This window comes from Balearica regulorum, chromosome 25 (assembly GCF_011004875.1).
Source record: "Balearica regulorum gibbericeps isolate bBalReg1 chromosome 25, bBalReg1.pri, whole genome shotgun sequence".
In the NCBI taxonomy this organism is placed as follows: Eukaryota; Metazoa; Chordata; class Aves; order Gruiformes; family Gruidae; genus Balearica; species Balearica regulorum.
This window is the reverse complement of record NC_046208.1, coordinates 7436009-7459652: the sequence shown is the minus strand read 5'-3', so window position 1 is coordinate 7459652 and position 23644 is coordinate 7436009. Positions and strand designations below refer to the sequence as shown.

Genomic DNA, 23644 nt, shown 5'->3' with positions numbered 1-23644 from the left:
GGAGGGGAGAGGAACAGAACAGCTCCTTGCAGGGAGTCTGCAGGCAGCCATCCTCCATTCCAGAGTGGTCTTGGAGGGATGGGAGCTCCCTGCTGCAGCTGGGGCAGGCTCTGCCTGTCCGCAATTGCCAGGTTATAAAAGGCAGTGAAAGGCAGCTGCAGCTGGGGGGGTCGCCTGCACCCCCAATCTGGAGTGGCTGCCCTGCAGCCCCTTGCCAGCCCTGAGAAATGTTGGTGAGTGAGTGTGTGCTCGGCCTCCCTGGGGAGCTGGGACAGCCCCTGTTTGAGGTGGATGATGCTGGGTGATGGGTCTGGGGGAGGCTGGATCCCCTCTGCCTCCGTGCTCATCCTCTCCTGCCCGGCTGTGCTGGGTGAGATGACTGCCCTGCCCCAGGGGTGGCTGTGTCTCAGCAGGGTGGTGGGGGGGGCGGCTTGGCATGTGCCTGGCTGTGGGTACAGGCATTTGGGGGGTGGGGTGGCTATCGTGGCTCTCACCATGGATGGGAGGGCTATGGGAGTGTGCTGCCACAGCTTTGGCAAAGTTCTGGGGGCCAAAGGATGCTCTGGAGCCTCTTGGGGTTGCCATAGTGGTGGACTGCGAGGGGGGAAACTGAGGCAATCAGGTGAGGAGGCAGGGAGACACGAGGACATGAACCCACAGTCCATGTCAGCTGAATTGTGCCTTCCTGTGCAAGGAAACAGCCTCCCTTTGGTGCACAGGGAGGGCTGGGTAGTGACTGCTGGTGGATGCAGCCCTGACATGGGGATAGTGGCTGCGCCCGGTGTGGTGAACTCTGTCCCCTCCGGTGGCTGCAGAGCTTGAGATGCTAGGATGGGCAGGTCTCTCCCCAGGGGGGCTGCTCCTGCCGGGTAGGACAGACCCCTGAGCTGACCCCACAAGGGCTGCTGTAGGAGCTGGCTGCCTTGTGGTGCCCATCCAGTGCTTGGCTCCCAGCCTTGCTTGGTTCCACCTCCCCTGGCCGAACGCTGGCATAGTGCAGCAGCGCTGAACAACTTGGCCTTTGTGCTTGCCGCAGAGCACACCCGTGTGTGTGCTGAAGCTCCCTGCCCCTCAGGGTGCAGGACTCGCTCCCGCCTTCCTCCCAGATGCTCGGTTGCCCTGGCAGCCCAGCCATGGAGACTGCGCTTTCACCAGCTGCCAGCCCAGCAGGGAAGGGAAGGAGAGTGATGGAGAGGCTCCCAGCCGAAGTCCCCTTTGTGTCCCCATGCGGCTGCGGGCTGTCCCTGGCACACACGCCACTCGTGCTGCTGGGTTTGGATGCTGATGCTGGAGCAGGCAGGCTCCTGCCGTGCCACCCGTCATCACCCAGCAAGAGCTGCCGGTTCGGGAAGGAGCGGTCTCCACCCCTGCCTGTGCCTCTGTCTCTGTCTGTGTGCCCATCTGCCTCCCAACCCTGTGTGTCGGGTGCCTGGGGCTGGGAAGTGGCCAGGTTTACTTGGCAGGAGCACTCAGATGGGACCATGCAGCTCTGTCCTGGGCATTCAGTCCCTTTTCACCGTCCTTTCACAGTGATCTGAGTGTGGGGGGACCAGAGGTGGTGGCCAGGCACATGGTGCTGCTGTGGTCCTGCCAGCTCTCTCCTCTCTGGGTTTGTTGGCTGTGCCGAGGCTGGTTTATCAGCATGGGTGGGGGGGATATGGGGCTGGCACTGATAATCTTGCTGGCTCTAGGACAGCCTTTGTCCTCCCCATGCCAGATTTGAGCAGGAGAAGCAGTTACCTGTGCCAGCAGCGGGATGGCCAGGCGCAGGCTGCCCAGTGGAGCTGGGGCTCTGATCCGCTCCTGTCTGGGCTTGGGGGGGGTGGTGAGGCAGCACCACGCTGGTTAAGTGCTGGTTTATTTTGGTTGCTGCTTAGCAGATAAGTCCTCAATTGCATGTGCCATGGGCTCCCAGAGGATCAGCTGGGCTCTCTATGGGTGTCCCAGCCCTTTAGGACAGGGCGCCCTGGCGTGTTTGGCTCTGCAATGGGTCCTGGTGCTGGGCACAAACTGTCCTTCTGGCTGGTGACCCATGACCAGGAGCAGAGCAGGTTGGCTGAGGGAGAAACTCCATTTTCCTGCGGGCTGGGCCCTGATAGCATCACACCCAGTTCTTGCGGACCCATGGACAGACAGGATGTGGCCAGCATCTTTTTTGGTAGAGGTAGGGACAAAGAGTGTCAGAGTGCACTCAGTTGGGGACTTTATGACCACTAAAGTTGCTGATCTCTGTTGCAGAGCAGGGAAACTGAGGCAGAGCATGGCAAGCGCTGCCAGCTCCCCCAGCATCACCTGATGGGGTTGAGGACAGCACCAAGGAGAGAGCCCGTGCTGGCTCTGCCAATGTTTATGTCATGTTTAGAGAAGGTATCGTGGTGCCTGGTCATAACCTGAACTCCATGGGAACACCAGTCTGGCCTGACCAGGGTCTCACGTTGCCCAGTGCCTGGCACGGTGATGTTCCTCCTGAGAGCAGGGATGGGACCCCCTGGTGTGGGAGAGCTGGGACAGTTGGACATTGGGGAGTGAGAGAAGCAGCTGCACTGGCCTAGAGAAACCCTCTGTGATGTCTCTTGGTGGCCATGTAAATCTCCTGTGATGCTGGGTGGCATCTCTGTGCCATCCCATGAGGGACTGTGGCTGCTGGTGCTCATCCCTGCCCTCCTGCTCTGCTTGTCCCACTCTTGTAGCCAGGGTCCGTAGTGTTTGCACACCAGCTGGCAGCAACTCCCAAGGACATCCCTCGGGGATACTTGGCTGATTGCCTGGAGAGCAGGACCCTCCTGGGGGGTTCCTGCATCTCCAGTCACCATGGGGAGATGGGACAGTGGGGAGGTGGGGGGTGGGGGCACACATTAAGGACTGGCACCTGGGTTCCCTCCAGCCCCCACAGATCCTCTGGCTATGAGAGCCAGGGTGAGCGATGGAGTCCCTTGGGTGCTTGGAGCTGGCTGGGCAGCGAGGTTTGGGGAGTGGGAGAGATATCGGTGTTGGTGTGTGGACAGCAGGAACAGCCCAGTGTGGCCAGGCTCAAGGTGGGTCCCCAAATGCCATATGGAAAATTCATGTGCACACATCCTCCCATGCTGCTGCTCATCCTCTCTTCCAAACCCAGGTGCAGATATTTAATCACCTGGGGGGGGGGAGAAAGAAATCTTTTGCTGAAAACCCTGTTCTGATTTTTTCTTGAGAGGAAAAAAAAATTCCAAAAATACTGTGGTTTCAGTTTGTTGCTCTGCCCGTTCCCCTGTGCATGTCTGGGGCAGGGAGTGGGGGAAGCGCATCATGTTGGACAAAAAGTAATTAAAGCTGGGGTTAATTTTCCTGGAGGAGGGTGGGACCCTGGGAAGGCGACAGGAGTGAGTATAGGTCTGAGCACATCAGAAGCTGCTTTCTATTGTGGCTGCTGAGCTAAATATACCCACGGACGCTGTTCCCACACGTCTGCTGTGCAGACTCCCGGCAGCGTGAGCAGGGTGCTTGCGCTGCCTCCCACCCTGCCGGGGACGCCCTGTCCCCCCAAACGCAGTCGGGTTTGGCCCTTCTGGGCTTTGGTTGCCACTGGCCATGCTGGCAAGGAGCGGTGGCTCATGCAGAGCCCCAACCCGCAGAGCGTCTGCTGTGGTCGTTGTGCTGGCTTGCTAGTGATGCGGCTTCAGAGGAATTAATAGCTGTGTTTATAAAGCACCCAGGGAGGGGAGATGTGCAGTCATTAGCTCTAATGAGGGCTGTTTGCCATGGCGCTTGGCTCCACGCTCCCTTTTTCCATGAGTCTCCCAGGACCAGCCAGCTTCCCGCAGTCGGCACATCCACCAAAAGCCAGAACTGCTGCAGCCCTAACATGCGCCGGTGCCTGCACTGAAGCAGAACCATGACTGTGCAGGTCTGGCCATTCTGCACCCAGATTTCTTGGGGAGGGCTTGAGTGTGGTGGGCGGGGATGCAGTGGGTCGGTTGTACATGCTGCCAGAGCCAGAAGCCCATCACAGCCTCACCTGTCCCCTTCCCATCTGCTAAGTCCACGGCTGGGAACAGCCATCGGGCTGGGCGGCAGTTTGGTTTAGACGGCACTGGGACTGTCTCGTCGTGTTTTTGCGTTTTGCATTTCAAGCCTTTGTAACTGCGGTTTGATCTCGTTGCTTCTCAAGCGAGCGCGGCTGGCTGCAGCACATCCCAGCTGCCCACCCGTACCCTGGCAGTCCCTGTCAGAGCCGCTTTGATGTATTGATCAGTGTCTACGTGCAGTCCAGAGCTCACTGCCTGGCCGGGGGCATTGTGGTGAATGAGCCAGCGTAGGCGTGGGGAGGCTGGCTGGCCCCGTATGGGCTGTGCAGGGCCATATTCAGCAAGGGCAATTTTAAGTGCAGGCTGCATGCCGTTGCCAGGTCTGCCTGTGCCATGGTACCCAGCCCTGCCTGTCACCTTGGCTGCAGAGGTGGCTGGTGGCATCGCTGGCATGCATTAACCTCTTTTCTCAGCCACAAATGGATCAAGGTTGTCACTGGGTGCGGGAGTTGAAGCATCCCTGCGCTATTTGCTCCACACTGCAGGCAGAAGTGCTGCCGGTCCCCTGCTTGCAGCAGCCATGGTTCCAGCGTGGGTCACACTCGCGTCCTCAGGACCAGGCTCATGTCCCCCAGGACCGGGGTGAGCCCCGAAGCTGCCCTCAGCCCGCTTGTCTTCCTGCAGGATCCGTCCCCAACTGTCCAAAGAGAAAATAGAGGGATGTCACATCTGCACCTCGGTGACGCCTGGTGAGCCCCAGGTACTGCTGGGGAAGGACAAAGCCTTCACCTACGACTTTGTCTTTGACCTGGACACATGGCAGGAGCAGATCTACACGACGTGCGTGGGCAAGCTCATCGAAGGCTGCTTTGAGGGCTACAATGCCACAGTGCTGGCGTACGGCCAGGTACGTGCTCTGCCCAGTCCTTGTGCTCTGGCGTGGGCATCGGGCTCTCCCGCAGTGCTGGGTGCCGGGGATGCTGAGATGGCACCTGCAGAGGTTAGGCAAGGTAGGGGGTGTGTAAGCTCCTGGGTGTGGAAGGGACAGAGAGTAGTCCCTGGGCTGGGTGAGAGCTGGGGCCTTGGGTGGGAGGAGAGGGAGGCAGGGCTGGGGAGGAAGCATGGGAGCCGGTGTGGTGGTGGGGATCAGAGGGCCTCAGCAGAGGCATTTGGGGAGCCTGGGGTGGCAGAGGGAAATGTGGGGTGCAGTGGGCAGAGCTGAGCCTCAGAGGGCCCAGCCAGCTCCCCACTTGCTGCCTCGTTACAGACTGGCGCAGGGAAGACGTACACCATGGGCACCGGCTTCGACATGAACATCTCTGAGGATGAGCAGGGCATCATCCCGCGGGCCATTGGCCACCTCTTCAGCGGCATTGAGGAGCGTAAGCGGGCGGCGCAGAGTCAGGGCGTGGCGGCACCCGAGTTCAAAGTCAGCGCCCAGTTCCTGGAGGTGGGTGACAGCAGGTCTGGGTGACCCTGTGGCCCTGCCCTGTCCTTTGTTCAGGTCCCATGTCCTGGGCTCCTTGAGTCCTCCATGTCCCGGCTGCTCCCCAACTGAGCTGGACCCCGCAGCAGGCGTATGGCCAGGGATGCGTGCCAGGGCAAGGGACGCTTAAAGCACTTCTTGACCTCATGATGCCACAAACTGGGGTGGCACTTCCTTTGCTGCAGGGAGTGCCTCCCCCCCGCCATGGGGAGTGCCCCCCCCGCCTTGGTCCCCTGGAGATTCAGGGTGCTCTGGGCACACTTACTCATGTTTGAGGTCAAGGACAGCGGCATTCCAGTGAACCACGGAGAGTGCCACTCTTGTGGAGATTTGAGGAAGGGCTGTGTTATTTCCCATGTCCTCTGCTGCATCTTTGACCTTGAGAATGTTTCATTGCATCCTCTCCCGCCTCTGCTTTGGCCTCTCCATTTCAAAAGCCTCTTCTATTAACTGCTTCTTTCCCTGGAGAAGTTTGTCCAAGAAAGCCTGTGGAGCTTGTGTGTCTGCAGCAGTTTCCCTGGGGGCTGGTCCTGGGGTGAAAGTGCAAAGAAGTCCAAGATGGGAACTGGTTTAAAGCCCTGGTGAGAAAATGTAGTGTGGTGTTAAGCAAAGCTGAGCTCCTGAACAAACTTCGTGTGGTTGGTGTCTCAGTCTGGAGTACAGCCCAGAGGAGATGGGCAGGCAGAGAGAGAGGCCCTGTGCTGTGGTCTGGCCTCTACATGGCTTTGGTGGCCATCACATCTGGGTTCCTCCAGATGCTGATGGCCTGGAGAGGGCAAGCAGTGCCCAAAGTCAGCTCCTAGCCTGGAGGGCTGACCTCCTTGCTGGAGAAATCCTTCCCAATCAGCTTTCCATCTGCAGAGTCCTTGTTAGCTCCCATGGTGCTGTTGTGTGCAGCCACATCCTTCCCTCCCCATTGCTCGGCCTGTCTGAGCTCCTGGCTGCTGTCCCACACATCCTCAGCCTCGTGGGGCTCTGCTCTGGGGAACCTGTGGGCTGCAATGGAAATGGGGACAATTTTCTGCCTGTTCTAAAGTCCTTCTGGGGGATGAACCTTGTCAGGCTTTCTCCCTGTGGGAGAGTCCCCCAACCCTTTTGGGGCCGGGGCATAGTCCTGCCTTGCCTGGGTTACAGGATCGGATACTGGCCTTCAGCCCAATGTATGTCCCCTCACCCTATGCAATGCACTTTCTCTTCCCTCTCAGCTCCCTGACACTGCCCTCTAGGAGATCCTGTGCTATCCAGCTACAGTTTCCCTTGCCTCAGTTTCTCCCACTCAGTTTGGGATGGCCTGACACTGCCCCAAGGAGCTGGGTGACCTCTTAGCTGGGGTTGGGACACATGAAGGAATAACACTGGGGAAGGGATGCCTGTGCTGCCTTTGTCTCAGGCCATCCTAGGAAGTATCTCTGCAGACCAAGAGGACCAGGGCAACCCCAAGGGCACCTGGAGGTGACAGAGCAGTGGCCCTGCATGGGGTCACACCAGCTGCCACGAGGATTTCCTGTAGCCTTTGTCTTCACCACCTCTGACCCCTGGTGGTTTTGGCTCTCAAAATAGCCTCAGAGATGTTTGTCTGGCGGCTGTGGTGGAGGATGGGAACAACACTTCCTCTGCTGTGTTTCAAAGCTGCTCATGGTCGTTCTCCCCAGGCCAGCCGTGCCCAGTGGGACACTGGCAGCCCCAGGGTGAGGGGGCATCTGCCAGCTGGGGGGGCTTGAAGGCTTTCCAAGGGCCCTGTTACACATGGGGAGAGTAAAAACCCATTGCCTGATGGCCTGGTGAATAAGGCCATTGTACCTCGTCTAGGGCTTTGCTCACTGGTCCACCCTGCAGGCATGGACATCAGGAGCTCTTGTGCTGCTACACCGAGACCTGTCCTACAGCCACCCTTATCCAGGCAACAATGGCTCTCCTGTGCCAGCGTGGGCACGCGACTGCATCAGATGCTGGTTACCAACCCTGATGTCCCGGCAGTGGTACAGGATTTGGCCCTGCTGATCCGTGTCCTGTGACTCTCCTCCTGGAAGCAGGCTGTTGGAGAGAGGTTTAAACCCTTGGAGATCCCCTTTGCACCTGGGGCGGCCAGGGCCAGATTAGTCTGATCCGCTCTGCTGGCCAGGAGCCTGTGGTCCTCGGGTGACCCAGCTCTCTGCACTGGGATGGGGGTGCAAGAGGGTGACGAGTGGCACTGAGTGGTGGTGGCACAGATGGGCAGGGGTGTCCCTCCACCCCAGGGTGAGGAGGATGCTGCAGGGTCAAGATATGGATGAGGGTATCCTCTGTCACCTCTGGGCCCTCAGGGTTTTCCCTGATTGTTCAGCACTCCCTGGTTCCCCTTGTCCCCTTTCTACCTGGCAGAGATGACCTCAGGGAGCTGTGGTGGGAGAGGGGGTCTGCTGGCTTGTGTGGCCAGGGGCTTCCTGGGTGAGCAGGGAAGGCTGCGGGGGACGCGTAGCTCCCGGGTGTGTACTCGGGCTGTGGGGACAGGGCTCTGAAAGTGTCCTGGTTCCCACACAGCTGCTTGTGTGGGTCAGGGATAGGACAGGGTTGGGCAGCTGGAACCAACCCAGATTGCACCTCAGAGCTTCGCAGGGTAGACAGGCACATGCATGCACGCATGCCACACACATGCACACACGCCACATGCGTGCGCACACACACCATTCCTTCTAGGCATCCTGTCCTAGCTGGGTACCCATGTGTGCAGGTCAGAGCTTGCCTGCGCATCATCTCCTATCTGCTTACGCGTGCTCGTGTGTCCTCTCATACACTTGCATGCACACCAGCCCTCCTGGTCAGCCTTGCCTAAGCACACACGTGCATGTATGTGTGAGCACACGTGCACCCCCAGATGTGTGACCTGTCCTGTCTCTCAGGACTGCAGCAGCAGGATGGCAGAGGGCAGCTCCTGTCAGTGCTGCTGTGCCAGGCTCTAGCAGCCTCCTGCTTACTACTAGTCACCCCACACCCGCTTCCACCCCACTCAGCTCTACAATGAGGAGATCCTGGACCTGTTTGACAGTGCCCGTGACCCTGACGCACGCCACCGCAAATCCAACATCAAAATCCATGAGGATGCCAGCGGGAGCATCTACACCACAGGGGTCACGTCGCGCCTCATCAGCTCGCAGGACGAGGTGGGTGTGAGATGGGGCAGACAGGGAGGATGGATGGCAACTGGGTGCTCACCGGCAACAGATGTGCTATGTGGGGACAGCCAGGCGAGGAGGGGATCTCACCTGGGATGGGACAGAGCAGCCCCAGGGCGATGCAGGGACAGGTCGGTGTGCCTGCTGGGCTGCAGCAGGGTGCTGTCCTGACTCTCTAGAGGGATGCTTCAAGGCTTTGTTCTTCCCTGCCCCATGTCGTTGTAGCTCATCCAGTGCCTAAAACAGGGGGCTCTTTCCCGCACCACCGCCAGCACCCAGATGAACGTGCAGAGCTCCCGGTCGCATGCCATCTTCACCATTCACCTGTGCCAGATGAGAGTGTGCACCCGCCCAGAGCTGGTGAGATGCGCTCCTGCCTCACGACTGGGCTGTTCTTGGATCTGATACCCAGGCAATGTGTGTGGGTCCCTTGGAAAGGGGAGAGGGTTTGAAGTCTTGCAAAGAGAGGCAGGGCTTTGTCTTCTTTCCAGTCATAGCCTGTGCTAACATTTAATGGGAGCTGAGGTCTGCCCTGGAGCAGCCTCATCCAAGGCAGGGAGGGCCTGGCCCAAGGGATGGCCCAGACCAAGCTGCTGTTGGGATCCTCTCCCCCATCCTTGAGGGGCTGGATGTGGAGGGTGAATGCTCAGGCTTTTGCTGATGTCTGAGTGCAGCGAAGGGAGCTTCTGCCTGCTCTGGGTCCATGGTGGTGACCCTCTCCATGTGTGCCTGACCGCAGGTGAATGGGGAGGTGACCAGCCTCCTGGATGGAGCCCAGCCCACCACCGAGTACGAGACCCTCACAGCCAAGTTTCACTTCGTAGACCTGGCTGGCTCAGAGAGGCTGAAGCGAACAGGTGCTACCGGCGAGAGAGCAAAGGAAGGCATCTCCATCAACTGTGGGCTGGTACAGCTCCGGGCACTGGCGTGCAAGGGGAGGGGGGGAGGCAGGGCCTGCCTGGGGGAGCCTGGGGCACCTTTGGGTCCTGCTTGGAGCTGCTCTGGGCTGTTGGTGTTGCTGCTGTCTCTGCTGGGGTTTATGCTACCTGACCCTGTAGGCAGGAATATGCACAACCCAAAATGCCAGTGGTGAGGGCACAGCTCTGCTGAGGGCAGGACTATGGGGAGGGGTACAGTTGGGCACAAGGGTGCAAGCCTCTAAAAGGTCATGGTCTGCTAACTTGAGCTTAAAAAAAAAAAAATGCCAGGGCTCGATGCTGCTCCTCAGTACATGTGGGAGAGAGGGACAGCCCAGGGAAGGAGGGGGGGCAAATGCTGCGACTGGCAAGGGAAGCCCCATGCCTCCATTTCTTGCACCCCAAACCTGTGCTGCAGCACATGCCCCAGGCCTGATGTGCTGGCTATGTGACAGCTGTATTCTCAGCAGGGGCTGAATTGAGGGGTGGCTTTCTTTCATGTTGGTAGCTGGCTTTGGGGAACGTCATTAGTGCCCTCGGAGACCAGAGCAAGAAAGTTGTGCACGTGCCCTACCGCGATTCCAAGCTCACCCGCCTGCTGCAAGATTCCCTGGGGGGCAACAGGTAAGGGGGCCCCATGCCAGGGCTGACCCCTGAGAGAGGAATGCAGGGGCTGGTCCCCTGCAAATAGAGCTGAGGGTCTATGGAGCCATGTAGGAGCTATGTCAGGACTCAAATGCCTTGTGGGTTGCCTGGTGGGGAGGGGATGCCTCCTGGTAGGCAGTGCATGACTTTGAAGGTGTAAAGACCTTGGGTCCATATGCGTCCCAGGCGCAATAAGCAAGCTTTGGCAGAATTAGCTGGTGCAAAACACTCTGGAGCCCTTGCAGATCTGGGACTTGGCAGGTGGTGTTTCCCAGCATGGGATGGATTGAATTCCCTGCCTGTTTTGGGGGTGCTTCTCTGAAGAGCCCATTCTTTTCCAGCAATCCTTGTGCATGTGGGCTGGCTGGTGGAGGTTGGCTTTGCTCAGTGCTGTCTGATGTGTTGCTCGTGGGGTCTTGCTGGTGCTCTGGCTCTGGGAGGCACTGAACCCAGTCTGTACCTTGGTTGTAAAACACAGAAGGGCCTAGGATGGGTCTAGGGGCATGTGGCCTGTGCTGGGTCCCAGGTTTCCAGGTGCTGAGTTGGTGCAGGGTGCGGGAATCTGTCCTTTTACCCTGACCTTCACCTCCCCAAGCCAAACCATCATGATTGCCTGCGTGAGCCCATCTGACCGGGACTTCATGGAGACCCTGAACACGCTCAAGTATGCCAACCGGGCTCGCAACATCAAGAACAAGGTGGTGGTGAACCAGGATAAGACAAGTCAGCAGATCAGTGCCCTGCGGGCCGAGATTGCCCGCCTGCAGATGGAGCTGATGGAGTACAAGGCGGTGAGTAGCCAAGCGAGCCTGCAGAAGCGGGATGGAGGCAGGAGCAAAAAGCCTCCTCCTTGTCTTAGAATTGGAGTGGTTTTAATGGGAAAGACCCTCCTGCCTACCATGCACTGCCCCTATTGATAGGGGTAATTGCTAGGAGAGGTCAGGAGGCTTAAGAGAGGGGTACTCAGCTCCTGCTTGCAATAGGCAGGACCTTGGGCAAGTCTCCTGGGGATGCTAAGGCAGGGAGAAGCCTTGAAGCATCTCTCACCGCCTGCCTCTTGAGCTCAGGCCTTCCTGGTCCTTAGATTTGTCCCTGCCCCTGCTTTGGTTTCTGGGGCTGCCCCCAGGGATGCAGTGGTGGGCCCCCATGTCCCAGCTTGCCTGGCACTCAGGAAGTCCCCTCCTGTCCCCGCAGGGCAAACGGGTCATTGGGGAGGATGGCTCAGAGGGCTACAGCGACCTTTTCCGTGAGAATGCCATGCTGCAGAAGGAGAACAGTGCCCTGCGCATGCGGGTGAAGGCCATGCAGGAGGCCATCGATGCTATCAACAGCAGGGTCACCCACCTCATGAGCCAGGAGGCCAATCTGATGCTGGCCAAGGCAGGTGAGGCTGGGCTAGTGCGTGGCGTGGTGGATCGGCCCAGCCAGCATAGCTGGGATGGGTGCTGTGGTACAGCCTTGCTCCACCTGTGCTTCTGCTCCTCTAGGTGACGGCAATGAAGCCATTGGTGCCCTCATCCAGAACTACATCCGGGAGATTGAAGAGCTGAGGTGAGCTGGGCATGGGGGCTGCTGAGTTGTGGTGGGGTCTGAGCCCAGGTGTGGCTCACAGCACTGTGCTGTCAGCATCACTGGGGTGAGTTGTAAGTCCTGATGGAGTAGCAACTGACTACACTGCTGCTACACTGGCGCTGTAGGAGTTCCAGCCCTGGTGCTGGGCAGTGCTTTGGCCATTGATGGAGGGGGAGATCCTGATGGGAGTGTCTGGTGTCTCCCAGGGACTGCTGGCCCACCAAAGCTGGGTCCATCCCAGTCTCTTGTGCAGTCCCGGGACCTTGCAGCATCCTGACCTTCTGACCCAATATGAATGGGAATGGCTTTGTGGTGACTCTGTCCCTGGCTCACACCATCCTAAAACCAGGCAAGATCCCCTCCTCCAGAGACAGTGGGATGTCCCTTCTTTGACCACATCCTGTCTCCACTCCCTAGGACGAAGCTCCTGGAGAGCGAGTCCATGAACGAGTCTCTGCGTCGCAGCCTCTCACGTGTCTCTGCCCGGCCCCCCTACTCCATGGGTTCGTCCCCAGCACCTGGCTTGGCTGGCCTGTGCAGCCCCGCTGCTCCAGTAGAGACGGAGGCCTCCGACGTCCTCCGACGGGCTAAGCAGGACCTGGAGCGCCTGAAAAAGAAAGAGAGGAGGCAGCAGAGGAAAAGGTGAAGGCAGCTGCTGTGCGATGTTGGGAAGGGGGAGGCTGCGTGTTGGTCCCTGCTTGTTCTTGTGAGGTCAGGTATCCTGCTTCCCCTATCCTTGCTAAAGCCAGAGCACTGAGACAGAGCCCAGATGCCTGGGTTCCCCTCCCAGTGCTGCCGTGCCCTTGGTCTCCTTTTCACACACCACACGATCCCGGAGGCTGTTTTCCCCAAAGGGTCCAAAAGCAGGAGGTGAGGCCCTGGCAGGACCAGTCTCCGGGACTCACCAGCACCCCTCTGCTCTCCTCCAGCCCGGAGAAGGAAGCATTTAAGAAGCGGCAGAAACTGCAGCAGGACAAAGGGGAGGAGACAGATGAGAACGAGGTAGAAGAGGTGAGTGGGCTTCGTGCTCATACTGAGGGGCGTGCTTGGAGCATTGTCATCTCCCCACGTGGGAGACGGACCAAGCCCAGCCTGGCCCTACAAGCAGGCTGGAGGGGTCGTGGAGTCAAGGACTCCATGCTGGAGTAGGGGGCAACTGGATGCTCCACAGCCAACCCTGCTGTGGAGCAAGGAGCCTACCTCTTTTTGGGCTTGGTTTCAATCAGCATAGGTGAATGGGAGTTGGGTGATGCAGTGCTGCTCAGCTGGGAGGGGATGGATGCAGGGATGGATGGGGAACAGAACTGCTTCTCTCAACAGTGTATGCTGGGGGTCCAGAGATGGTGCTGCAGCCTCTGGGCATCTTGTGTGGGAGGCCGAGCCCCATTGTGGGGGCTGCAGCCTATCGCTGTGGGGTGAGCTCAGGTTTGGAGGAGAGAAGAGCTACAGAGAGAAAGGCAAGGCTGTGCTGCAAGCTGAGGTTAGGCATTCATCTCTTAGGAGGAGGAGGAACAGGATGAGAGCGGCTGTGAGGAAGAGGATGGACGTGAGGATGAAGATGAGGACTCGGGCAGTGAAGAGAGCCTAGTGGACTCAGACTCAGATGCAGAGGAGAAGGGTAAAGCGTGGAGCCACACATGCAGTCCAGGGTATGGGGGTGCATTTGCTGGTGTCTCCTGGCACTGGTCCTGGGAAGGGAGAGTCCACTGGGACATCCTGGCCATGTCTCCTCTGGGGTGCTTGAAAAGGACTCCAATGCTCTTCGGGGTGCTGCTGCTCTCCAGCAATGTGGGTTCTCATTGGCTCCATCTGCCCTTTCCTTCTGTTGTGGCTCAGTGGGGCTGTGGGAGTGATGCTCCCCCATCCCTCCCAGCCTGACTGTTCCCCACCGGCCTCCAGCCGTGAATTTCCAGGCGGACCTGGCAGATCTGACTTGCGAGATAGAGATCAAGCAGAAGCTGATTGATGAGCTGGAGAACAGCCAGCGGCGCCTGCAGACCCTCAAGCACCAGTATGAGGAGAAGCTGATCCTGCTGCAGAACAAGATTCGGGACACACAGCTGGAGCGGGACCGGGTCCTGCAAAACCTCAGTGAGAACCACCTTGCCCGCGGGAACACATCCCCACAGCATCAGGCCTCGGTCCCTATGCCTGCCCAGCTGAATCAGAGCTAAAGCATCCACCCCCTGCACACAACATTGGCTCTGGCAGAGCTTTGCCATCCCCCTGCCTCTGCTTCAGCCCCTGGGACCCCCAAGACCCTACTTGTCTTGCCGTGAGAGCGGGGCTGGTCAGCTGAGGAGCTCCTGACAAAGGATGGGTGATAAGGCATCGCAGGATTCAGCACTGGTGCTGGAGAGGTGGCTGGAAAGGATGGCGAGGGCAAAGCCTCTTCTAGCCTTGAACACTGCTTCATAAAATGTGGGAACACGTGGGGAAACTGAGGTGCTGAGGGGCACATGAAGACCCCAAAGACCTAGTGGTGTGGCTGATCTCTAGGTTCAGCAGGGCAGGATCACCCATGCACGTGGCTGTAGGTCTAGGTCTGCAGCTCCTCTCAGTCCAGTGACTGTGCTGTAACTCACTGTCCTCACCCTGCGCTGAGCCCTAACCTGTGTCTTCCAGTGGGTGCCCCCAGACAGACCCTAGTCTGGGATGGGGCCAGAGCAGAGGGGTAAGAGAGGGGTCTGGCAGGATGGGGAGAGCATTGCCCAGTGTCTCCAGGCAGGGTGTGTAGGTGCACAAGGAGCCCAGGGTGTGTGGCCATCACAAGCTCTCTCCTCGCTCCCCCAGGCACCATGGAGTGCTACACAGAGGAGAAAGCCAACAAGATCAAAGCAGACTATGAGAAGCGGCTGAAGGAGATGAACCGGGACCTCCAGAAGCTCCAGGCAGCCCAGAAGGAGCATGCTCGCCTGCTGAAGAACCAGTCCCGCTACGAGCGGGAGCTGAGGAAGCTGCAGGCAGAGGTGGCTGAGATGAAGAAGGCAAAGGTACCTGGACATGCCAGGGCAGGGAGGGCATCCTCAAGTCTGGCTTCCTGCTCAGAAGCAATGTTTTCTGCTCTTGGTGGCAAGTGCAGGATGTCTGTCTGCTGGGTGGGTGCCCTGGGACAGTCGGATGCCTGTACCAACACAGGGTACCTTCGTGTTCCAGGTTGCGCTGATGAAGCAGATGCGGGAGGAGCAGCAGCGGAGGCGGCTGGCAGAGACGAAGAGGAATCGGGAGATCGCGCAGCTCAAGAAGGAGCAGCGCCGGCAGGAGGTGAGAGCCCAGCCTGCCCACGTGCTACTGGGCATCCCTGGGACTGACTGGGGGTGGATGTTTGGCCTGCTCTGACACTCCAAGGTACTCATACACATCAGTCGGTAAAGCTCGGGGCCCTGCTTCACCCATGGCCTTGCCAGGGACCATGCAGCCCCAGCAGAGCACACGTGGCTGAATGGCTCCCAAGGCTTCCCACAGCTCCCAGTGTGGTTGTGGGAGATGCTGTGAGCTCCCCGCCATGCTCGGGGGATAGTGTGCCATCAAGGCCATTCTCAAGGCTGGAAACCTGCTTGCTGTGAAAATCAGAAGTGAGACTGTTCATGCCAAAGTAACTGCTCCATACTTTGGTGGTGGGAGCCCCAGGGCTGCGACCATCGCTGGGGTGTCTGGGCAAGACCCCAGGGGTGTGTGTCTCTCTCTCTTGTGCAGTTTCAGATCCGGGCTCTGGAATCTCAGAAGCGGCAGCAGGAAATAGTCTTACGGAGGAAAACCCAGGAGGTAAGGGGTGGGGGGGTAGAGGGATTTGCCTCCATGTAGCCCCCAACCCCCATGGGAGTTCTGGCCCCAGCACTTGGCTCAGAGACACCCTGTCCTCCAGACAGAGCCAGCTCCGGGAGCGGGTTTCCCAAAAGGCTGGGAGGATTTTTATGGCTCAGTAACCAGGTGGGAGATGGTTGCAGGCAGCAGAGGAATTTCCCATCTCCTGGGGCAGCTGAGCCCGGCGGCAGGGGATGGGCTATGAGGGAGAAGGGGGAAACCCACAGGGCACAAACAGCCCCAGGACTTTGGGTCTCCAGAGCTGCTGCTCTTGGTCGAGTGGGGACCTGGGGGTGAGGTGATGGGTTTGGGCTGGGGATGCCTGTTTGACACTCTTTCCTCTGCCCCTCCTCTGGGTAGGTCTCGGCGCTGCGCCGTCTTGCCAAGCCTATGTCAGACCGGGCTGCAGGCAGGACAAGCCAGAAGCCAGCCATGCTGGACTCAGGCGCAGAGGTCTCGGCCAGCACCACCTCCTCTGAGCCCGAGTCCGGTGCTCGCTCCGTCTCCAGCATTGTGCGCCAGTGGAACAGGAAAATCAACAACTTCCTGGGAGACCCCTCATCCTCTGTGAATGGTGCTCGGCCTGTCAGGTCAGGTCAGGGGCTGTGTGGATGGGTGATGATGCGTCCCAGGAGTCCCGTGTCTGGCTTTTGGCTGGTGGTGGAGGTTGAATGTGAGCTTCTTATTGTGCATTTGGCCTGTGTTAAACCACTGACCCAGTGACAGGCTGTGCTGGCAGCGAGTGACTGACTGTCACCTGGGCTCGAGCCCAGTCCTGGTGTTCCATCAGCATTAAACACCATGGCACAAACCCTGCTGGGCTCGTCTCTTGTCCCTCGCTTTGCTAAGGGGCAATGGAAAAGCTGGGCAATCCAGAAATGATGCAGATGCCTCCTCTGTTCCTGGCCAACTAGAGCCCAGGCATCGTTTTGGGGTAAGCACAGCTTTCCAGGCTGGTTGTCCATGTGCTGCTTCTCCCCACTGGGTGTAGGAAGAAGTTCCCCAAGAAGGGGGCAAGCCAAACCTTCAGCAAAGCTGCCCGCCTCAAGTGGCAGTCGCTGGAGCGGCGCATCTTTGACATTGTCATGCAGAGGATGACCATCGTCAACCTGGAGGCTGACATGGAGCGGCTCATCAAGGTGACGGTGGTGCTGGGGACAGAGGGCTGGGTGGGGGGTGCAGGGCAGGGGGACTGCCATGCCAACAGTGCCAATCCCTCTCCCTTTTCCCCCAGAAACGCGAGGAGCTGGCACTGCTGCAGGAAGCATTGTTGGGCAAGAGGGTGAAACTGCAGGCAGAGAGCCCTAAGGAGCAGAAGGGGCTGCAGGAGCTGAACGAGGAGATCGAGGTGCTGGGTGCCAACATTGACTACATCAACGACAGCATTTCCGACTGCCAGGCCACCATCATGCAGATCGAGGAGACCAAGGTGGGTGGCTGGGCCCAGAGAGCAGGATTATCCTTGGGAGGCAAGGATGTCCTTGGGCATGGCCAGGCTGGGCTTCCCGGAGTCCTCCTGTGATCCGTGTCACACGGTCCGTGGGGCTGCAGCCGCACGGTCACTTCTCATTAGGTGGTTAATTGTGGAGGGGAGCGCTGCCAGGTACTTGCATGTCCAAGGACAGGCTGCTGGTGCCCTGCACCCCACCGCCGTGAGATGTAGGGAAGCTGCAGCCTCCATCCTGCCTGTGGGGCTGGTGGTCACTTGTCCCCATGGGAGTTTCATGTGCTGGAAACATCCCGGGGAGGATTGACTTTTTTTCCAGCAGAAACCCTCCAGGTTTTGTGTCCAGCTCAGACCCTTGGCCTGTCACAGAGACTGTGACTCCCGACTCCCCTCTAGCGGCTGCAGCCTGGGCTGGGGCTGTGTGCTGTCCCTGGCTGTCACCGAGACTGGCAGGGAAGAAGGGGCTGTTGTTAATTCACATGAACCTTTGGGCCGGTGACGTGGTCTGATGTGGATTTGGGTGAGACTGGTGTCTGCAGATTAGTCTGTAATTAAGTGTTGGCACCAGGATTCCTGTAGCAACACAGAAGCCCTTCAGGTTGCGTTGGCCATCTCCATGGCTGGATCTCCTCTGTAGCCACTTGGGCCGACTGAGGAGAGCGAGTGTCAGGACTGGGCCGTGCGGTGCAGGTGCTGTGATGGCCATGGTGCCCGTTCTGCCCGTGCTGCACCCAGTGGCAAAGCTCCCTTGCTGCATCCAACGCTCGTCCCTCCACGTTTCAGGAGGAGCTGGACTCGACGGACACCTCGGTGGTGATCAGCTCCTGCTCCCTGGCCGAAGCCAGGCTCCTGCTGGACAACTTCCTGAAGGCCTCCATTGACAAGGTGCGGGGCCAAGCCGGGACCCTGATGCGTGATAGCGTTTCCCACAGCTGGGGAGGGGAGCAGGGTGCCAGGGTGGGGACCTGGTGGCAGGGACCCTGAGACGCCCGCCTGAGGCCTGGCGTGGCCGTCCTTCCCCAGGGGCTGCAGGTGGCACAGAAGGAGGCCCAGATCCGCCTGCTGGAGGGGCGCCTGCGGCAGACGGACATGACCGGCGCCTCGCAGAACCACGCCATCCTGGATGCCCTGCGGGAGAAGGCTGAATCACACCCCGAGCTGCAGGCCCTGATCCACAACGTCCAGCAAGGTGGGACCCAGGGCTGGTGCATCCTTGGGACAGGCATGCTGCCTGCAGGGTGAGGTGCCATGGCTGGGACCAGCGTGCCCAGGGCTGCCCCAAGAGCAATGCTGGGTGGGGGCATGTGGTCCTGCCACCACACAACAGGGACGATGACCAGCCGCCTCCCCCAGCTGCCCCCTCTGCCACGCGGCTCAGATGGGGCTCAGCACGATGGGGTCCCCTCTGTGCTGCTGACGTGCTCTTTCCCTCCTGCACAGAGAATGGCTACACCAGCACAGATGAGGAGGTCTCAGAGTTCAGCCTGGCTTCAGATGGGAGGTGAGTGCCTAGCCCAGCCCTGCCTGAGATGGTCGTGGCTGGGGAGGCCAGAGGTGGGGTGGGATGTTTGGTGCCACCCACAGAACCTGGATATTGATGAACAAAACCCCACCTAAGCTTTCCTGTGGTTGTCTAGCCTTTTGGGAGGAGAGCAGATATGTGTCTTGGACACCAGTGGGGACTGAAGACTAGGTCATCCCTTGGAGAAAGAGTGCTGGGGACCAAGGAGTGACCCAAGGAGTCTGGTGGGCCGGTGGCAACCGGCTCTTTGAAATGGGTTTGGCATTGAAGATACATCTTTTGCTCCCTTCTTCTTGCAGCATCTCCCAGTCTTTCACCATGAAGGGCTCAGCAAGCCAGGATGACTTCAAGTTCAAGGTCAGTTAACCTTTCTGTGTGGCCCCATCACAGGGAATGGGAGGAGGGATGAAGGGGCATGTTGTTCAGTGATGCTCCAGGCCTCTGCTCTGTAGTCTGACCCTTGGAGAGCCAGGCTTGGCGGAAGGCAGTATGGCTCGTCTCTGGGTAGGGTCAGCTCTAGGCAAGGGGGAACCCAGGCCTCCTGGTCCTGTGGTCTTCTGAAGCACCAGAGACTTGGGAAATGTCTACCACACCAGCCAATACCCTCCAGATTTGAGTGGGTACCAAGGAGGTCCCTGTGCACTGCTGCATCCATTGTGGGCAAAAGGGGAGGAAAGCCCGTTGTTCTGCACAGGCTGTCACATTTGCTTATAGTATGGAGACCTGGTACTGTGATGGGCATCCCAGGATGATGCAGGGGGAACTCAACCTCCTGCGGCCAGAGAGCACGAGCTGCTCCACCCCACAGCTCTCTGGCTGCTCCTGCTGTCCTCCCCCCATGCTGTCTGTGCCTGAACCCTCTGCCGTGCTCTAGGGAGAGCCCAAGCTCTCAGGGCAGATGAAGGCAGTGTCAGCTGAGTGTCTAGGACCCACGTTGGACATCTCCACCAAGAACATCACCAAGTCTTTGGCATCCCTCATGGAGATCAAAGAGGATGGGATCAGCTTCTCCATCCGAGACCCCTATTACAAGGAGAAGGTGTCGCGCACCATCAGCCTGCCCACACGAGGAAGCACCTTGTGAGCATGGGGTGATGGGTCTCTGGGCATTGGGAGGCTCGTGGAGGCATGGGCCTGCAGGCTGTGCCCTGGCTGTGGAGTTGCAGAGCAGTGAGGGTGAGACCAATTCTGCATCTATCCAGGCTTGTCTGCAGCAAGTAGTGGTGGATTTCTCCAGCATGCCTCGGAAAGTGTCTAGGAGCATGTTGGTATTCTCTGCAGACGGAGAGATGGGTACTCCAGGAGGAGGGAAAGGTTGGGGGGGTGAGGTGCGAGGCTCCCCGGCTTGCTGCCCTGGGTTATCAGCCTTCTTGGAGGCTTCTTGGTTTGCCAAAAGCCTCTATACTCATGGGATAACTTGAGGCATCCTCTGATCTTGTGATTGTGACTCCAGGGCAGCCCAACTTCTCCTTTGCTCTGCTGGGGAAGGACGTGGCTGTTCTGTTTGGAGGGATCCCAGCAGGGGGGCAGGTACCCACTGTGCTCCATTTCACTTGCTTTAGTCCCAGGCAGTCTCGTGGCTCAGACACTTCGCCTCTGACAAGGAGGAAATCCTATGACCGTGGGCAACCTGCCAGGTGAGTTTGGGAGCTGGAGAAATGGTCACCTGAGCAGGGAGAGGCTGGGTTGCCCAGACAAGCGGGGAGAGATGCTGGCTGGGCCAGCTCTTGCTGTGCCCTGGTGTGCCAGGCAGCTGCCAGGGGAGCAATTCCCAAGTCATGTGTCCCTCTAATCCTTCCTGGCTCAGGCCTCCAGATGTTGGCTTCACACCTCCCTCATCCCCACCCACCCGTCCACGCAACGACCGCAATGTCTTCTCTCGTCTTACAAGCAACCAGAGCCAGGGGTCTGCCTTGGATAAGTAAGTCCTTGTGGGGTGGGAGAGTCTGAGGGAGAGGGACCCGTACCATAACAGCAAATTGCATGTACTGGGTCCCACAGTGGGGTGGAGGAGCACAGGACCTAGGCTTGCTCCAGCCAGCCTCCTGCCACTTTTTTGCTCCCTGCTCCCCTCCATGAGGGAGCAGATGTTCTGCAAGGGCCATGCTGGACCCCTGCCCTGTGTCCCCTCTGAAATGGCTGCTTGCAGGAGCTTGCAGTCCTGGCCTCTGGCTAAGCCCTGCTTGGAGACATGGTGGTGCCAGACTTGGATCACTGGAAAAGGCTATGAAGCAGGTTGGGGAGAGGTGGGATGGGGGCTTGCAGGAAGCTGAAGGACTGGCACCAACCCACAAATGCTGCTCCCGCATCCCAGCCTCCCCCTGCAGCAGGTCGGGCAGCTGCCCTTGTCTCGGAGCATTGCTAGCAGCCCTGATAGGGACCTGCTGTCTAATCCTCACATGCCCTCCTGCTCCTCTGCCCTCTCCCCTGGTTCTCCATGTGTGCTTCTCTTTCTCCCCCTCTGCCCTCCTCCTCTCTGTCCTACACTGGCTTGGATGCAATAACAATCCTCCATCTCTGACTCCTCTGCTGCCTCTTCTAGTCTGGGTTTTCTCTCCCATAATCCTGCTAATTTTCTGCCCCTAGGTCTGATGACAGCGATTCCTCTGTCTCGGAGGTGCTGAGGTATAGACAACTTTCTATTTATTATCCCTTCCTCCTTTCCTCCTCCTTCTCTCTGTCTCATGAGTCTGATTTCCCTTATCCCTGCATGCTCCACCTGCTCCTCACCGCTCTCCCCCATCTCCCAGCTTGCGTGTGCTGTCCCCTCCTGGCATGCCACCTCCAGTTTCTGACACTGGCCCCTTGGTTGCGAGTTTGAACTGTTCCTGCTCTGATCAGCCGTTGGAAACGTGGCTCTGGGCTCACCTACGGGCACTGGCTGGTTTGGGTGGCAGCATGTTCTCCTCCATCTCTGCTGGGTTCTCATCAGCATGATGCCACCATGTCCCATTCCGTCCCCCAGCTCTCCAGCAGGACAGTGTGATGCTGGGGAACGGGGCAAGCAACCCCGGGCGCTCCCGTTGTATCCTTCTTGCAAGCATTTTCCAGGCAAATATCTCCAGGTGCTCCCCACACTTGGTTGTGCTTCCCTGGTGCTGGGTTGTGGGTGGGTAGATCGCTTCCCCAAAGAAACCAAGTCAGATTGTGGTGCAGAGCTCGGCCTTGGAGTTAAAGTGTTCCTGGGCTTGTCCCACTGCACCCTCCTGCCTACAGAGGTTTCCCAACATGAGGGCCACCTTTCCCCTGCCCTTTAGGAACATCAGCCCTCCAGCACCCAGGTGCTCCCTCCCATTGCCCATGCTCTGAGTTCCCACAGGCGCCCGGTCACTGGGGAGGTGTCACCAGACATGTCTGTGCTGTGTCACCTCGGGCAGTTTGTAGTCAGGCAGCAATCAAAGTCCATCAATAACGCCTCACCCTGGGGAGCTGGGATTTCCATTTAGATTTAGTGTCACCTCGAGACTGGTAGAAACACCAGGGGTCAGGGGAGGGCTGTTTGAGTTTGTAAGTGCAGCTGCTGAGAAAGACAGACACATGCATGTGATTTCCAAACCCAAATTAATGAGCCTGTTTGTCCTCATTACTAAATGCAAACCTTACGTGGCCTCAGGCCTGCCCTTCCCTGCCTGTAACCAGAGACTAGCGCAGCCCAGGGGCCCATGGCCACGGAGAGACTGTGCTGTAGGAGGCCAGCTGAGAAGACCTGTTGGTGGCCGTGCACACTAGGGTCTGGAAGGGTGGAGCTGTTGATCCTCAGCACCCCGAGCACTGCTAAAGTGGAGAGGATTGGCAGATGCTGTGTCCAGAGGGGCAGGCAGCAGTGTCCCTTGGAGGAAGGTTTGGCAGAGACAGGTCCCCTCCTGCTCAGAGCCAGTGATGGGTGCAGTTTCCACAGCCGTTGCGACGGGTGCTGGATGCAAATGCCAGTGCTGTCCTTTGTCACCTTTGTGCCCTTATGTAAAGGGGTGGGGCCCTGCCTCCAAACGTCCCAGCCACAAGCCGACACCCTCCAAGGAACTGAGGTGCTGGATATTGGTACCCTGAAACACTTATCCCAGCAGAACTTCAGGCTGGAGAAGGTGCAGTTTGTCACAGACTGACCTGAAGACCAATGAGCTGGGTCACCTGGCTCCTTGGGTCTGTGCTGGCTAGGTGCTGGAGGCTCAGCAGGAGAACAGAGGCCACTGGGCAGCCTCCCCTTTCCCAGTCTATGTTGCTGGGGCAGAGGCAGTAAGCAGAAGCTGCTCCTGGGGAAATTCCCAGGGTTTCCATGAAGAGCTTTGCTCAGACATGCTGGGTTCAGACCGAGGGGCTCATCGCACTGCCAGGCAGTGGAAGAGGTGTGGGGTGAGGCAGCTCTTGCTCTCCCATGCCTCTGGGACTGAGTAGCACGGTGCCTTTCCACACACACCTCAACGTGCTTTTTCTTTTTTCCCCCACGCAAGAGGCATCATTAATCCGGTGGGTGGCACCAAGAATGCCCGGACAGCCCCGCTTCAGTGCGTCTCCGTGGCAGAAGGACACACCAAACCTGTGCTCTGCCTGGATGCCACCGATGAGCTGCTTTTCACTGGGTCCAAAGGTGCGTGATGAACAGAGAAGACATAGGGGTTGTTGGCCTGCAGACGCTATGGGAGCAATTCGGCACAATTCCTCTGGGCCTGGGGGGGGGGGAGGCAGTGCTCAGAAGGGGTGTTGCTCCCAAGCCACCATGCCATTGGAGGGAGTCGCCATCCAGCCTGACGCTCTTGGACATGTTCCTCCTCCCGCAGACCGGAGCTGCAAAATGTGGAACCTGGTGACGGGCCAAGAAATTGCTTCCCTCAAGGGTCACCCAAACAACGTGGTTTCCATCAAGTACTGCAGCCACACAGGGCTGGTGTTCACCGTGTCCACGTCATACATCAAAGTGTGGGACATCCGGGACTCAGCCCGGTGCATCCGCACCCTCACGTATGTGGCAGGCGGGAGCAGCTGTGGGGGACCCTGGGCACTCTGGGCATCTCTGGCTTTGCAGAAGCTAGTCCCAGGACCTACTGGGACAAGTACTAGCTGCTCTAGTGCCAGTTTGCAGTGCTGCATCCTTAGGGTA

The 23644-nt window shown here is 58.7% G+C and overlaps 1 protein-coding gene across 3 annotated transcripts in view; it reads left to right on the top strand.

Moving 5' to 3' along the window:
- The window catches only part of KIF21B (kinesin family member 21B), a 43420-nt gene that overhangs the window by 10243 nt on the left and 9533 nt on the right, over window positions 1-23644 (top strand). For 2 of the 3 annotated variants that reach the window (XR_012838900.1, XM_075775711.1), the window contains exons 2-30: window positions 4689-4911; window positions 5272-5454; window positions 8481-8630; window positions 8868-9002; window positions 9382-9549; window positions 10068-10183; window positions 10800-10995; window positions 11399-11588; window positions 11692-11755; window positions 12194-12418; window positions 12706-12787; window positions 13277-13394; window positions 13676-13867; window positions 14570-14769; window positions 14933-15040; window positions 15473-15541; window positions 15941-16170; window positions 16572-16719; window positions 16815-17009; window positions 17811-17912; window positions 18051-18216; window positions 18468-18528; window positions 18849-18906; window positions 19424-19629; window positions 20112-20186; window positions 20357-20470; window positions 21136-21174; window positions 22998-23134; window positions 23325-23505. Coding sequence is in view for 2 of the 3 variants with exons in the window: in XM_075775711.1 (XP_075631826.1) it covers window positions 4689-4911; window positions 5272-5454; window positions 8481-8630; window positions 8868-9002; window positions 9382-9549; window positions 10068-10183; window positions 10800-10995; window positions 11399-11588; window positions 11692-11755; window positions 12194-12418; window positions 12706-12787; window positions 13277-13394; window positions 13676-13867; window positions 14570-14769; window positions 14933-15040; window positions 15473-15541; window positions 15941-16170; window positions 16572-16719; window positions 16815-17009; window positions 17811-17912; window positions 18051-18216; window positions 18468-18528; window positions 18849-18906; window positions 19424-19629; window positions 20112-20186; window positions 20357-20470; window positions 21136-21174; window positions 22998-23134; window positions 23325-23505 (4131 nt within the window). In the remaining variant the exon portion in view is untranslated. The remainder of the gene's footprint in view (window positions 1-4688; window positions 4912-5271; window positions 5455-8480; window positions 8631-8867; window positions 9003-9381; window positions 9550-10067; window positions 10184-10799; window positions 10996-11398; window positions 11589-11691; window positions 11756-12193; window positions 12419-12705; window positions 12788-13276; window positions 13395-13675; window positions 13868-14569; window positions 14770-14932; window positions 15041-15472; window positions 15542-15940; window positions 16171-16571; window positions 16720-16814; window positions 17010-17810; window positions 17913-18050; window positions 18217-18467; window positions 18529-18848; window positions 18907-19423; window positions 19630-20111; window positions 20187-20356; window positions 20471-21135; window positions 21175-22997; window positions 23135-23324; window positions 23506-23644) is intronic. The other variant, XM_075775712.1, reaches the window with a different exon arrangement.